The following is a 15598-nucleotide window of genomic DNA, read 5'->3' as shown; positions in this document are numbered from 1 at the left end:
CATACAAACACATCCTATATAGATATGACTCTTTTGTTTAGTTGCTCCTTTGGTAGAAGACAAGATGATTTGATTAGTTCTAGTGTTCCAAGCACCACATCAACACCAACAGTTACCTCTGCAGCTGGGCTTCAGAAAAGCCTGCTTTCCAGCACAAGCACTACTACAAAGATTACAACGGGTTCTTCCTCAGCAGGCACACAAAGCAGGTAAGTCACAGATACATTTTGTGCTCAGGTCTACTGTGTGCTTATGTATGTGCATGCGTTTTTGTTTAGAAGATTGTGGGGCTCTGGATTTTCTCATTTATCTTGTTAAATTTATTCGCAAACAAAAATTGGTTCAACATGAGGCAATTATGCATGTCTGGGGGAAAATTTAAGTTCCTGAACAATGAACTTTCCTTGAATTAGACTGCTTAAAATGTAAATTTCTCTCTTTGACAACTCTGGGAGAGCTTTTTGGTTCATAATTTAAGGATGTCTTACCTTATGTTTTTAAAAAAATCCATCCCTATAGTCATGTGTTTTCAGCTGCTAGAAAGTGCTTTCGTTGTTTAGCTGTTTTCCTTTTCTCTTTTTTGTGTTGCTGCTTATGATGCTATAGTACCTCAAATCGTTTGTGGGCTGAGGATAGTACTGAAAAAGAAAAGGACAGTGTTCCTACGGCAGTGACCATTCCTGTTGCTCCAACTGTTGTAAATGCTGCAGCTTCTACCACAACCCTGACTACAACTACTGCTGGCACTGTCTCCTCCACAACAGAGGTCAGGGAGAGACGCAGGTGTGTAAAGGTCATAACAGTACTGCTGATATATCTTGCCCAGTGATCAAAGTTGTTTTTTTGTTTTGAAAAAGATCTTGTGAGGTTGACGACCATCTCTCCAGTAGAGTAATAAATGAAATACCCTGTCAGCTCAGAACTAAATACAGCTAGCAATTATTTGTATTTAGGCTTTGTGATCCATCTCTGACAGAAGTAATATTTTTTTGTTTAAAGTCAGTGAACAAGACAGTTGTTTTCCTACCTAAACATTTTAGTTTCTAAGGTGGTTTTATTTCAAAAAAATTTTTTGATGAACTGAACACACAACACACGGAAAATTAAATGCAACATGACAAAAACAGGTTTTATCATTCTTTTCATTGTTTCCTCCATTAAGAAATTTGAAGAATGTTGAACTGTTTAGTTCCTGTTGATTTTGAGAATTTTATATGAAGATTCTCTTGGTAAGGAAAGACTTCTGTGCATAAATGTAAGCCAGATAATTTTAAGTGTGTTGAATACATTCATTTAGTTTTGTCTCTGATACATAGAAAGCACTTATTATTTAGATTTTTTTCAAAGTGTTTGAATTTATTTTGTGTGCTTAAATATTTTTAAAACATTGCTCACTTCTTTCTGTTGCCGCCTATTGGCATGGAATCATAGATGTACAAAGGAGCTTACTAACTATCTTTTGGGATTTCCTTGCTTTACCGAAGGAAACAGACCCAGAGATAATATGTGACTATTTTACTTTTGTATGGTTTATTGGTGTGAGGGCTGAGGCTTGCCCCAAGATTGCAGAAAAAGTAGTTCAGTTCTTTCTGCTATATTATGCATAGTCCCTAGCTGTTTTTTCCTCTTGGAAAAAAAAAAAAAGAAAACCTTAGGAAACCAAATGTCAGCCTTATTTTTATATTTTATTCTTGCAAAATTAAATTATGTAACTAATTTTTTTTTACTAAAATGCTGACCAGATAAACTTTGATTTATTTCTGTCACGTAGTAGTTACATACAGAGTTTTTTTTTCTCTGTTGCCAAGTGAAGTGCCTGGCCTGTAGTAGTAATGGCCTCACAGTAATATTTGTGTTTGAATATGTGAAAAGTAGTAAGTTAGTGTTAACTTTTTCTTCTATCATTGCATGTTTAGTTTTTGTCTATATTTAGGTTTTGTTTGTACTTCTATGATGAAATTTAGTGGTACTTTTATAATGCCACTGCAAATGGTGGTTTGTGATTTGAGTACCAGTATAGGTCACATATTATATTTTAATTATTCTTCCCTTTTTTCCTATAAACTTAAGTCAGTTTTAGGTTGTTGTAGTGCTCTCAGTAAGACCAAAGAGCCAACAGAAATTAGTATCCATCATTTAAGTTTGAGGGGTTTACTTTTTTTGTTGGTGGGGTTGGGAGGGGTTGTTGAAAGGAAGAAGGATCAGAAGTTCTTGGTTTCTTAACTCCTTACTCTGCCTTGATTCTTAAGGTTAGAATTATCTTTGAGTCAGAATCTCTTCTGTTAAATGAGGTGTTTGATTTATATTTTTAACTTCTAGAATCTTTTCTGTCTCTAGCATTCAGTGCTTTTGAAAATGTCTCCAGTGACAAAACCTAATAAATGTCTCCCCAGAATCAGTTGTTTCAGAACAAATTATGATTCTTAACCCACAGATTGTTTATTCTGCTGAAGAGAATTGAGTTTTGACTTTTAGAATTAGTCCTAATTAGTTTTAATGGAAGACATTGAAGATTGAAAATTAAACACTTGGATATATTTTTAAACAACATACTCTAATTGCGTAAGAAAAAAATGTGTCTGGTGACATTTTTTGTGGTCTATATTATAGAGATTTTTTGTCTTACCTTGTTTCAGTGATGTTTGCAGTGATATCAGTGTTTGTGTTTTGTTCCATGTGAAATAATTGTTTGCAATCTTGAATACATTGTTGGCCTCTTCTGTTTGTCTTTTATTTAAATTTCATCAATGGTTCTGAAATGTATATGATTTAAAATTTGCCTTAAAAATGTATATATGATAATTTGAGAATATACTGTGGCTAAAACAACAACAAAAAAGTCAACACAGGTATACTATTTGGGTTGCTCAGAAAATGGTAAGCATCTAAGGAATAAAATTATATACCCTGTATAGTTCTAAGAAAGAGATGCAGTAGGTAAGGTCAGTGTGATATAGCAATGATAAAGGCAACAGTGGGGTTTGGTGGGTATATTCTACCATCTTTTAATGATCAGCTCTTTGCAATTAAAAGTACAGAAAATATATAAATTATTTTTCTTCTCTATGTCGTATTCTTAGAGGTCTGCTCTAGATAGGTACCCCAAAGGAGGAGAAAGGAACTGAATATTAGATGGTAATTATCAAATAAAGGAAATGTGTTTATATTACAAATTGATAAGCTATATTTTTATGCTAATTTGGGATGAATGTCACATGGAAAATTAAAATTATCTGCAGGTGCAGATTTTATAAGTCTTTCAATTAGTAACTTTAATCCCCCTAACCTTCATATGTGAAACCAGGTATGATAGATTTATTGACTTTTGTGGCAATTTGAAACTATTGAAGAGGAATCCAGGTTCATTGGGAGAGAGTGTAATGGTTGATAGTACTATTTGCCACGGTAATAAAAAAGAGCCAAGTATCAATGCAAATTTCTCTGTTATAAACTAAATATGAAACATTTGACTGTAATCAAATCTGACAGTAGTTCACGTTCATGTTTAGTTTTAGAGCAGCTCATGAAATACTAAAGTGATAACATGCACCCTATCTGTCTTGCTGTGAACTTTTTTTTTTTTTCCAAGACAGGATCTCGGTCACCCAGGCTGTGTGTGGTTGTGTGATGATAGTTTCTGCAGCCATGACCTCCTGGGTTCAAGGGATCCTCTCACCTCAGCCTCCTGAGTAGCTGGGACTACAGGTGTGCCATCACACCCAGCTAATTTTTTAAATTTTTGTAGAGATGGAGTCTCACTGTGTTACCTAGGTTGGTCTCAAACTCCTGGCCTCAAGCAGTCTTCCCACCTTGACCTCCTAATGTGCTGGAATACAGGCATGAGCTACTATACACAGTCTGCTATAAACTTTGTTTAACCAGATTAACTATCACATTTAAGTTTAATCTCCTTTTTTCTTCTCTTCATTTGGTAGAAGTCTGAAAAGTAATAAATTGCATAGGGCCAGTAGGTACATACTTAAATTAAATGCATGAATGGAAAAAATAGCCATTGGACATTTTCCAGGCTGATGTTCTTAGGAGCACTTTTTTATATTTACTGGATATGCCACAAAATGGGTCGGGGTGGAGGATTCTCTATTTAAATGGTCTTGGGAAATACTGAGTTAAGCCAAGTTAATACAGGTTACATTTCTCATTATATCACAGACCTTTTAATATGTTATTGTGGTTTTCTTAGAGAAGGTTAGAATATGTAGCATTTCCCTAATTTATACAACCGTTTTTTGTAACAAGCCCAAGCCCCTCTTATATCCCAGAATTAATGTTCTTAAATTTTAATAACAAGATTATTAGTTATTCTCTTACTCCTTTTGAATTACTTGTCCCAGGAAACTCACTATAATAGTTATAAAAACATAGTATCGCATATCTAAATAAAATTAAAGTCAAAGTATAATAGTGATGGAATTTTCATCTTAATATAAGTTTATTGGATGTCCCATTCAAGTAAAACTCCATCTTGTGAATTTCTTGACTTAGCTACAAATGTAATTATGTAGAAACAGCAAGAAGAACCAGTTCTTGGAACTAATTTTAAGCAATAAGTAAGAGTTAATTGATGAAATTGAGGCAACTAAGATCTTGCGTGAGAAATTACCTGGTCATCTTAGGGTTAATTATCTAAGGAGGTGAATGCTAAGAATAATATCATATATTCTAGTTTTAGAGAAGCAGTTTCCAAAAATTTCAGGGTTGTAGAAAGAAATATGATTTCCTTATATATATAAAAGGAATGAGGGTTCTCAAAAGAGTTTTGAAAAAATGGTAGATGATTCTAAGGATGTTTGAAGATGTGCTATACTTGCTGAACTGAGAGCTTTAAAGGACACAGAGAAAAGGCATAAAACCCACAGTAAATTCAGAGGTTTATTATTATGATTGTATGAATAGTGTTAGGCTAAAAAACATGAATTACACATTGAGAAGAATGCTAAAGCTAACAAAAGAAAGAATCTTTTTTTGAGACACAGTTTTTCTCTAGTTGCCCAGGCTGGAATGCAATGGCACAATCTCAGCTTACCACAACCTCCACCTCCCGGGTTCAAGCAGTCCTCCTGCCTCAGCCTCCTGAGTAGCTGGGATTACAGGCATGCACCACCAAGCCCGGCTACTTTTGTATTTTTAGTAGAGATGGGGTTTCTCCATGTTGGTCAGGCTGGTCTCGAACTCCTGACCTCAGGTGATCTGCCTGCCTCGGCCTCCCAAAGTACTGGAATTACAGGCGTGAGCCACCGAGCCCGGCCAAGAAAGAGCCTTTTTTAAAAGTAGCATTTGAGCTGGCGCGGTGACTCACGCCTGTAATCCCAGCACTTTGGGAGGCCGAGGTGGGCGGATCACAAGGTCAGGAGATCGACACCATCCTGGCTAACAGGGTGAAACCCCTTCTCTACTGAAAATACAAAAAAAATTAGCTGGGCGTGGTGGCGGGCGCCTGTAGTCCCAGCTACCCGGGAGGCTGCGGCAGGAGAATGGCGTGAACCTGGAAGGCGGAGCTTGCAGTGAGCCGATATCATGCCCCAGCACTCCAGCCTGGGCCACAGAGTGAGACTCCCTCTCAAAAAAAAAAAAAAAAAGGGCAGCATTTGAATAAAGAAAACTCAGTAGATCATTGCCTGGGGTTTTAAGAGGGGAATACGTGGAATAAACTTCATAAATTTAAACAGCATAGAAGATAGAGATGCAGTTGACCCTTGAACATTGTAAGAGTTAGGAGTGCTGACTCCCTGTGCAGTCAAAAATTTGCATGTAACTTTTGAATCCCCCAAATCTAAATTAATAGCCTACCATTGACTGCAAGCCTTACCAATAGCATAAGCGGTTGATTAGCACATATATTGTTTGTTACATATATATTCTATTCTTACTATAAAGTAAGCTAGAGAAAAGAATGTTATTAAGATACTCATAAGGAAGAAAAATGTATTTACTAATTAAGTGGAAGTGGATCATCACAAAGGTCAGAATTCTCTTCATCCTCACATTGAGGAGGAAGAGGAGGGATTAGTCTTGCTGTCTCAGAGGTGGTGGAGGGGGTAGGAGGAGGCAGAAGAGACAGGCACACTTGGTGTAACTTTCATATAAGTGTACCTGCACAGTTCAAACCTGTGGCGTTCAGCAGTCAACTGTACTCTACTTCTGTAAGTGTTCTCTGAGAAGTGTGAGCTAGGTGGTGTAATTGGATGAAGCGTTAATGATTGGACTTCCCAAGAAATATTGATTATCAGAGGAAAGGCTTTATGTTGTGTTGCAGGGCTCTGTCATATCCTTGCTTGTTTGACTTTAATTATTTAACTTTTTTTTTTTTTGAGATGGAGTCTCAACTCTGTCACCCAGGCTGTGTGGTGGTGCAATCTCAGCTGACTGCAACCTTGATCTCCAGGATCAGGTGATCCTTTCATCTCAGCATCCAGAGTAACTGGGAGTACTGACATGTGCCACATGCCTGGCTAATTTTTCTATTTTTTTGTAGCGACAGGTTTCCTCATGTTTCCCAGGCCGGGCTCCAATTCGTGGGCTCAAGCAATCAGCCTTCTTCAGCCTTCCAATGTGCTAGGATTACAGGCATGACCCATGACACCCAGCCTTGTTTAACTTTTGACACAGATTACATGCTTTTGAAAAGGTGCATACCCCGTGACAAGAGGAAACATAGGAGACAAGAGGAAACATAGGCTTAAATTTATTAGAAGAAATTTAGTGGCGATAAATGCCAAGACCTGTTCTTTATATCAGAAAATCAGTTACTCAAGAGTAACATGCTGATTTAAAAGCTGTTTATATATAAAAAACACTTGAATTTTTTAGAGCAAAGTATGAACAATAACATGTTGTCTGACGTAAGTGTCATTAGTAAAAGCACACTGACAAGAATGCAGGGAGACTGGGTGCGGTGGCTCACGCCTTTAAGCCCAACACTCTGGGAGGCCAAGGCAGGCAGATCACTTGAGGTCAGGAGTTCGAGACCAACCTGGCCAACATGGTTGAAACCCCGTCTTCACTAAAAATAAAAAAATTAGTCAGGCGTGGTGGTATGCGCAGGTCGTCCCAGCTACTGGGGAGGGTGAGGTGAGAGAATCACTTGAACGCCTCTGCACTCCAGCCTGGGCGACAGACTGAAACTTTTGTCTCAAAAAAAAAAAAAAAAAGATTTAGAAAGGAATTTGATACCTGTCTTCCAATGTTTGAAAATACTGTAGGTAGAGAAGAAATTAAAGCCCCTTTTAGTAGGTCATTAAATAAGATGCTTAGATTACCACTTTTGGGGGATGTTTTCAGGGCTGGAGAAGAGGATCTTCCTCGGTTAAAAACAGACAAAAAATTTACTCCTTATCCATTCTGGTTAATTGGGCTAAATGAAATCTTTCTATTTCTTTCAGTAGAGCTAAAATTTTTAATCTTCAGTTCTCTAAATCCTTTTTAAAAATGTAGTTTCATCTTAAAATTAAATTACATTTTTTTTTAAATGTAGTTAGGAAGTTAAAATGTGATATTAAAATATAATTATTGGCCAGGCGCGGTGGCTCAAGCCTGTAATCCCAGCACTTTGGGAGGCCGAGATGGGCGGATCACGAGGTCAGGAGATCGAGACCATCCTGGCTAACCCCATGAAACCCCGTCTCTACTAAAAAATACAAAAAACTAGCCGGGCGAGGTGGCGGGCGCCTGTAGTCCCAGCTACTCGGGAGGCTGAGGCAGGAGAATGGCGTAAACCCGGGAGGCGGAGCTTGCAGTGAGCTGAGATCTGGCCACTGCACTCCAGCCTGGGCGACAGAGCGAGACTCTGTCTCAAAAAAAATAATAATAATTATTATTATTAAACTATAACTAGTTCCAATCTAAAAAGAAATTATCGGATTGCATTATTGAATTTCAAAGACCATTTTCTGAAGACTTTTCCGTAAAACTTATTAAAATACTAAACCTGTATGTTTTATTCATATACATTGATAGATATTTACATTCACAGTTATTGCATTTACAACTAATGGTTTTTTTAATCTATTACTGTAGATCATACCTCACTCCTGTTAGGGATGAAGAGTCTGAATCCCAAAGAAAAGCAAGATCTAGACAAGCAAGACAATCTAGAAGATCAACACAGGTATAGTTAATGTAATTAATATATAAAACTACATAAGTAGCATATAAAACATATATACAGACACACACGTAAAACAAGTTACCTTTCTCTTTTTCACTTTGTTGTGAAAATATTGATGTCAGTATATAGTGTGAGTAAATCCTCAAAAGGTAAAGGTTACTCATAGCCTTTTGTATGGTTACACTGTTACTATTATATTTCATCTAATTAGCGTATGCCATTGTGTCTTTTTGAGTATTTTATCCTTATTCCTAATACAGTGTGTGGCACAGAGTATTTGGTTAGAATAATCATATATGATGTCTAATAACTATTTAAAAGTTCTATGAATATTTGGAAGTTGTGGGCAGAGAATAGGGTCTTATATTAGGTGTATTAAACAGCTAATGTGCAAGTATTAAAAAAATGTCATTCAGGCTGGTGATCTCCTTACCTCCATTTTGCCATTCTAATTATGCTATATATGATGCATACTTTTGTGTCTTTCTACTTTTCCACAGTTAGGAAGGTCCACAGTCCAGATTCAGCTGTCTGTCCTTACCATTACTTAGCTTTCAAGCTGAACTATTTGCTAGGGCCTTAATATACTTTTTCTGCCTATACTTTTCACTTCTTGAAATCTAACCTGTTCTTCAAGGTCAAATCTTGAAAAATTTATTGAAATCTCTTTTAAGCCTTAGCAATTGTCGTGCATGTATATATAGATATATATACACATATATATACACACACAGAGAGACATATACAAACATAAATATTTATAATATAATATGCAAACAGTATATATATTGGCTATTCTTCCCTACTTTGAGCTTGTGGGGAACATTTATATGCATAGACTATCCAGTACCTATCATTGTGCTTGCTAATGGTGATTCTTCATAGAATGAATGTAACTTGCTGTTTCCATTTGCAAACCAATTCTAAACATGCATATTTGACTTTTAATGCATTTGTATGTGATATATGTATTTCTAAAATATCCCTTTGAACAAGCTTTAATGCATCTCATAATTATATTGATCTTTTTGTGTGTGCAGGGAGTGACATTAACTGATCTTCAAGAAGCTGAGAAAACCATAGGAAGAAGTCGTTCTACCCGAACCAGAGAACAAGAAAATGAAGAAAAAGAAAAAGAGGAAAAAGAAAAACAAGATAAAGAGAAACAAGAAGAAAAGAAGGAGTCAGAAACATCTAGAGAAGACGAATATAAACAAAAATACTCCAGAACGTATGATGAGGTAACAGTATATCAAAAACACATTTAAGTCAAATGGTATGAATAGTCCTTATGATCCTCAACATACAAGAGATTTATATACCAACAAACCATATACAAAATACTGTAAAGGATTTTAGCTGGAAATTTGAATTACTTTGGCATGATTAGAACACTACTTTTTCTTTGAAATGAAGTTTTAAGTATTTTATATGTTTTTAATTGTGTTTAGTGTTTCAAATGGTTTTGATCTTAATGTTTCACAGACTTACCAGCGTTATAGGCCAGTATCAACTTCAAGTTCAGCCACTCCATCCTCTTCACTTTCTACTATGAGCAGTTCACTCTATGCTTCAAGTCAACTAAACAGGCCAAATAGTCTTGTAGGCATAACTTCTTACTCCAGAGGAATAACAAAAGAAAATGAAAGAGGTAAGAATAGCAAATTTTGAAAACACTTTGCTTTCTTCATATAATCCCTTGGATTATGGTTTCCTAAACAGTAATTCAACAGAAAAGGAACAGCATCCTAACTTGTGATTCATTGAACCTAAACAGAAAGAATATGAAGGTTGAGAATAAGAAAAGTAGAAAACAGAAATAGAAAATAATATGGCCTGCAGTTGATACTAATTTTTTTTTTTTTTTTTTGAGACGGAGTCTGGCTCTGTCACCCAGGCTGTAGTGCAGTGGCGCGATCTCGGCTCACTGCAAGCTCCGCCTCCCGGGTTTACGCCATTCTCCTGCCTCAGCCTCCCGAGTAGCTGGGACTACAGGTGCCCGCCACCTCGCCCGGCTAGTTTTTTGTATTTTTTTAGTAGAGACGGGGTTTCACCGTGTTAGCCAGGATGGTCTCGATCTCCTGACCTCGTGATCCGCCCGTCTCGGCCTCCCAAAGTGCTGGGATTACAGGCTTGAGCCACCGCGCCCAGCCGATATTAATATTTTTATAACCTAATATTTCACAAAAATCTTCATGTCCACCTGCAAAGAAAAGTTAATATAGAACTGGTGGGTGACTATTTCTAGAAGCAATTTATTACTGTAGTACTTTTCAGATGCTTCAAGCTATTTCTTGCCTACTGTGTAGATCATATCATTTAAATAGTTTTTGTGAAATTGTTGTAAACTGAAATTACTAAATACATGTAATGATCTCACTAAAACACATTTTTTATGCTTATTTCTTGAAAAATACATTTCTCTCAACTATATATTGGCATATTGATACTCATTATTACCATTTCCTATTATTTTATATAAACTTTCTATTTAAATTCTGAGTAATTCCTACTTTAAACCAGAGATAAGTACTAAATAAAATTACTTTTAATTATAGGCATTTTATATTTTAAAGCCTAAATCTTACAGTATTAGTCATGATAATATCAGTAATAATGTAGAATAAACACCAGAAAATAAAGTTTATTCCCAATTTCCAGCTATATATTTTCTTATATTGATCATTGAGATATTTCAGTTCTTTAAACTGCTATATGTGAGGCCTGCATCGTGTTTGTAAAAATGTTGAACCAACATTTAATATTAGAGATACTCACTTCAAACTTAAGATTTTTGTCATTTCTTGAAAAGTTGACAGATCTGGCAACACTGGATCTGTATTCTCAACAATTGGCTGGAGCTAAGCAGTAGCAGCTGCCTATCATCTTCCTTTCCCCTGGATAGTCCCCTGGCCCATTTTACCCATTGTTTTTACAATTACCTTGCAAAATATTGTCAAGATATATTGCTATATTGTGGTTTATTGCAATCCTTAACAGAAGGAGAAAAAAGAGAAGAGGAAAAAGAAGGAGAAGATAAATCACAATCTAAATCAATTAGAGAACGACGGCGACCAAGAGAGAAAAGAAGATCTACAGGAGTTTCATTTTGGACACAAGATGTGAGAATCTATTAAAATACATTTTTTGATAGTATTCTGGTTTTTTTTTGTTTTGTTTTGTTTTGTTTTTGTTGTTTTTTTTTTTTTTGATACGGAGTCTTTCTCTGTCACCCCGGCCGGCGTGCAGTTGCACGATCTTGGCTCACTGCAAGCTCTGCCTCCCGGATTCACGCCATTCTCCTGCCTCAGCCTCCCAAGTAGCTGGGACTACAGGTGCACCCCACCACACCTGGCTAATTTTTTGTATTTTTTAGTAGAGGCGGGATTTCACTGTGTTAGCCAGGATGGTCTCGATCTCCTGACCTTGTGATCTGCCCACCTCGGCCTCCCAAAGTGCTGGGATTACAGGCGTGAGCCACCGCACCCAGCAGTGGTATTCTTAATGTGTCCAAAAGTACATACTAATAATTTCTTATATGCCTTAGATTATATATTCCTTAAATCATCACAGTGTTTTCTGAGTTGAGTTGTTAAATGAGAAAAATTATTTTTAAGGATAGTTAACTACTTAGATTGTTGGTACTACTTAAAAGGAGTAGTTCTGACCTAATTATGTAATAGAAATAATAATGTCTGAAGGTCAGAGTGTGTGTATTGATTATTTTATAATAGCTAAACTGCTCCTTTACTTGTAAAAACATCTTTTAAGAATATCTAAGGAGTCTATTTAAATTTCATTTTCATAAATATCATTATAAGATCTACATTACAGATTACTTCCATCTCAAGGCATGCTAAATAGAAACAGTGCTTTGTTTATCAAATTACAACAGTCTTGTAAAAATTAGTGTTTTTTTCCTGATCCTTGAATGTAGGCCTGACACTGCTATTCATTGATTTTGTGTCCATTTTCTAAAAAATAAACCTTTTATTGAAGTATGGCATGTTCAGAAATACAACTCATACATGTATAGCTTAATGAATTAGCACAATGGGAGCATATCTATGTAATCATCACTCAGAATGATGAATAAAAGCAGCAGTGTAGATTGCCCCCATGTTCTCCCTCTCAATCCCTATTATCCTCATTTTCAAAGTTAGCTAGTATCTTGATTTCTAACACCGTAGTTAACTATGCCTGTTTTTGAAGAGCATATGACTAGAACTATAAATTTTATAACTCAGTGTTATGTTTATAAGATATATCTGTGCTATTGTATGTAGCAGTACATTTACTTCTATTGTTATAAAAATACTTTTTAAAGAAAATTTCTATCCATTCTTTCACTGAAAACATGGAATCAGCTGTCTTCCTGTTAAACTGACCCATCTCTCACTGTATGTTCCTCTTTATCTCTTAATATTATATCTTACCTTAAATTCTGCTTTTTTGAAAAGCTTTCTTTGATTATCTTTGTATAATATATATTTTCCGTTATTTTCAATTTATTTGTGTTTTTTTAATAAACAACATATTTAGGTCAACTTTTTTCTGAACATTTTTTTAATTACAGTGTTTTAGTCCATTTTCATTTTACTTAATTACTAATTAATTAATTAAATGTACCGCAAATAACATTGTCATATGCAGCTTAAAATATATAAAGAGCTAAGGCATATGAAAACAATAGCACAAAGATATGGGAAAGTATTAAATGGAGTTCAAGAGTTTTAATATCTCTGCATTGTCCATGCTGTGGACAAAATATATATTCAACTTGATGAATCAAGAGTGCATATGTCTATTTTAAAAAGTTTAAAAAGAGAAGGAAAATCATACATAAATGACAAAGGAAGAACAGATGGGGAAATCAAAAAATAGTTTTCTATTTTTCTTTTGATTTTTAATATAGAAAAGTTAAACATATACTTTATAGAAGTAACAGAATAGTGTGAGGAGCCCTACCCCAAGTATTCATTTTTTCAGTTAAATTCCCACCCTATCCCCCAACTCCCATATTATTTAGAAGAAAATCCTAAACATCTCATTTTATCTACAAATGTCTCAATGTATATTCTGAGAGAGGACTCCCAAAAATTATTTTAAAAAATAATTTTTGAAATTATTAGTAAAATTTCCTACAATAAATTGGCAATCTATTTTTAGAGTGATGAAAATGAACAAGAACAACAATCAGACACAGAAGAGGGATCCAATAAGAAAGAAACTCAGGTAAATACCATTACTTTTTGTATTGAGAAGTATTCATATTTTTTAATAATCCTTTTAAATTGTGTTTTATTATATTTATTCATGCAAAACAGTTATTGCATACTCTACCTACATGCCGGGTATGCAATATCAGTGTTTGCCTGGGGATCAGGATTAAAAGGACTGGGAAGGGTCACAAAATAATGTTTTGGAGGTGATGAAAATGTTCTGGGTCTTGATCCTAGTGGTGGTTTTGTGGATATACAGAACTGCTAAAACTCACCAAATTGTACACTCTAAGTGCATGTAATTTATTGTATGTCATTTAACCTTCGGCGTTAAAAGAAAAAGCAAAAAAAGAAATAGTACCCTTGGCCAAAGGAAAATATCTAAAGGCTACTCAGAAGTAGTGGAAATCCGAAAGTAGTAGGCTCAGATTTTATTTCAAAATTATGTTCTGGAGAAGATAGGCATCTTTTAACTTTCTTTTACATATATTTAGAAATTTAGAGTCTCCAACAGATTTTTATGTTTAGAATCTAAAAGACATTTTTTTCCTCTCAGTACTGATGAAGGACCTAAAGCAAGTTTGAATGACAAGGCTGCATAGCCAGCAAGGGTTGAAAGTTCCCCCACCCGCTTCCTGATTGTTTGGCTGTGCAGAAAGCTAAAAAATATTTAAAATATTTCTATTCGTATGAGGATAGAGCTGAACAACACGAGTTAGTTCTAAACCTGGCATTGTTTAGCCTGAAATAGCATTCTGGTCATATTAATATTATTTTACTCATTTTGAGTTGAAGTTCCTTAATAGAGCAAACACATTTCTTTTTACTCAGCAAGGATCTACAGTAACAGGAAGTGAACAAAAGTAGGTTGCCTTTGCTAGGTAACTGTGAACATTATTTTAGGGCCAAGTTTGCCTATTTCCACCCCAAAATTTTATTTTATCTTTAGGTGGCCAGACATTGAGGAGTGAATTGGTTCTGAGGTTACATTATTTGCAGACCTAAAGCTTTAACTGTTACCTAAACTATTTGCTTGTCAGTTATCAGAACTCCCCAATTTACCTATGTCCCTTCTTTATTATATTCTATCAACTTACCCATCATCTTCCTTTCCCAGTAGTACCCTGTAAATTCTCATCTTTCCATGAAAAACAATGGACAGGTAAACAAGAGGGGAGGAAATTAGTAAACCTTCCCTGTCTGACACCTCTCATTGCCTTATCATGCGGACTCCAACCCCCACCAAGCTGGAGTGGAAGGGAGATTATCTAGCTTTTAAAGTTGTAATTTTGAAGCATATTGATGTATATTGTATTTAGTTTTACTGTTAAAATTATATGTGAGATACGTTAAAATGAAGAGGAACATTGTTTCTAAAAAGAAAAGTTTTTTTATTTTCAATTTGTTTTTTGTTTACTTTAAATAGATCTATATTTATATGTTATTCGTTACTTATAACTAAAAGAACTCCAACCTATTTAATAGAACAATCTATTTGTTGTAACTCCAAATAGGTTGGAGTTCTTTTAGTTATAAGTAACGAATAACATATAAATAAATATAACAAATATAAATAACAATATGAAACCTAAGTCAAACTGGATTAAACAAAGAAAATGTACTCCAGTTATATTCTGCAGTCCTTTGTGTCAGCTTCATCCTCAGGCTGATTTATCTCATAGGGATGAGATTATAGTTGGCTTAGGATAGACAGGGCCTATCACTGAACTGTTGCAGCCATTTTGCTACCAACATGGGCTACATGTCATCTCACCTAAACCTAGTAACTGCTACACCATCAGAAAAAGGAAGAATGGATGTAGATAAATAAATAAGATGCAATGTATGTGTGTAGATCAATATTTTCTATATTCACATAGATGTTATGTGTCCAGAAAAGGTTAGTTAGGTAACAGTGGTTATCTAGAGAATGGAGGGATGAGAAATTACACAGGAACTTTGTATACCATTATATGAACTTACAATACCATAGTCAGAAAGATATTTCTCAATATCATTCTATATGTTTTAATATTTTTTATCTTTAAAAGCATATTTTTACTTTGGAAAATTAATCTTAAAATTTGGGGAACAAGGGCATTATGCAAAATGAAATAAGCAAGTTACAAAAAGACAAGAACTATGTGATTCCACTTATTTTATTTGGGTATCATAGAAACAGAAAGTAGAACCATTGTTGCGAGAGCTAGGAAGAGGACAAAGGAAATTGTTCTATGGATATAGAGTTTTA

The 15598-nt window shown here is 35.1% G+C and overlaps 1 protein-coding gene across 10 annotated transcripts in view; it reads left to right on the top strand.

Moving 5' to 3' along the window:
* Positions 1 to 15598, top strand: part of PPP1R12A (protein phosphatase 1 regulatory subunit 12A) — a 162583-nt gene that overhangs the window by 128493 nt on the left and 18492 nt on the right. For 2 of the 10 annotated variants that reach the window (XM_050749240.1, XM_050749238.1), the window contains 7 exons: positions 78 to 209; positions 607 to 783; positions 8035 to 8125; positions 9166 to 9366; positions 9611 to 9776; positions 11126 to 11247; positions 13295 to 13360. In XM_050749240.1, coding sequence (XP_050605197.1) covers positions 78 to 209; positions 607 to 783; positions 8035 to 8125; positions 9166 to 9366; positions 9611 to 9776; positions 11126 to 11247; positions 13295 to 13360 — 955 coding nt within the window. Of the gene's footprint in view, positions 1 to 41; positions 210 to 606; positions 784 to 8034; positions 8126 to 9165; positions 9367 to 9610; positions 9777 to 11125; positions 11248 to 13294; positions 13361 to 15598 lie in introns of all 10 variants that reach the window. The other 8 variants (XM_050749239.1, XM_050749237.1, XM_050749243.1 and 5 more) reach the window with 4 other exon arrangements.

Source organism: Macaca thibetana, chromosome 11 (assembly GCF_024542745.1).
Source record: "Macaca thibetana thibetana isolate TM-01 chromosome 11, ASM2454274v1, whole genome shotgun sequence".
Lineage (NCBI taxonomy): Eukaryota > Metazoa > Chordata > Mammalia > Primates > Cercopithecidae > Macaca > Macaca thibetana.
This window is presented reverse-complemented; position numbering and strand designations above follow the sequence as displayed.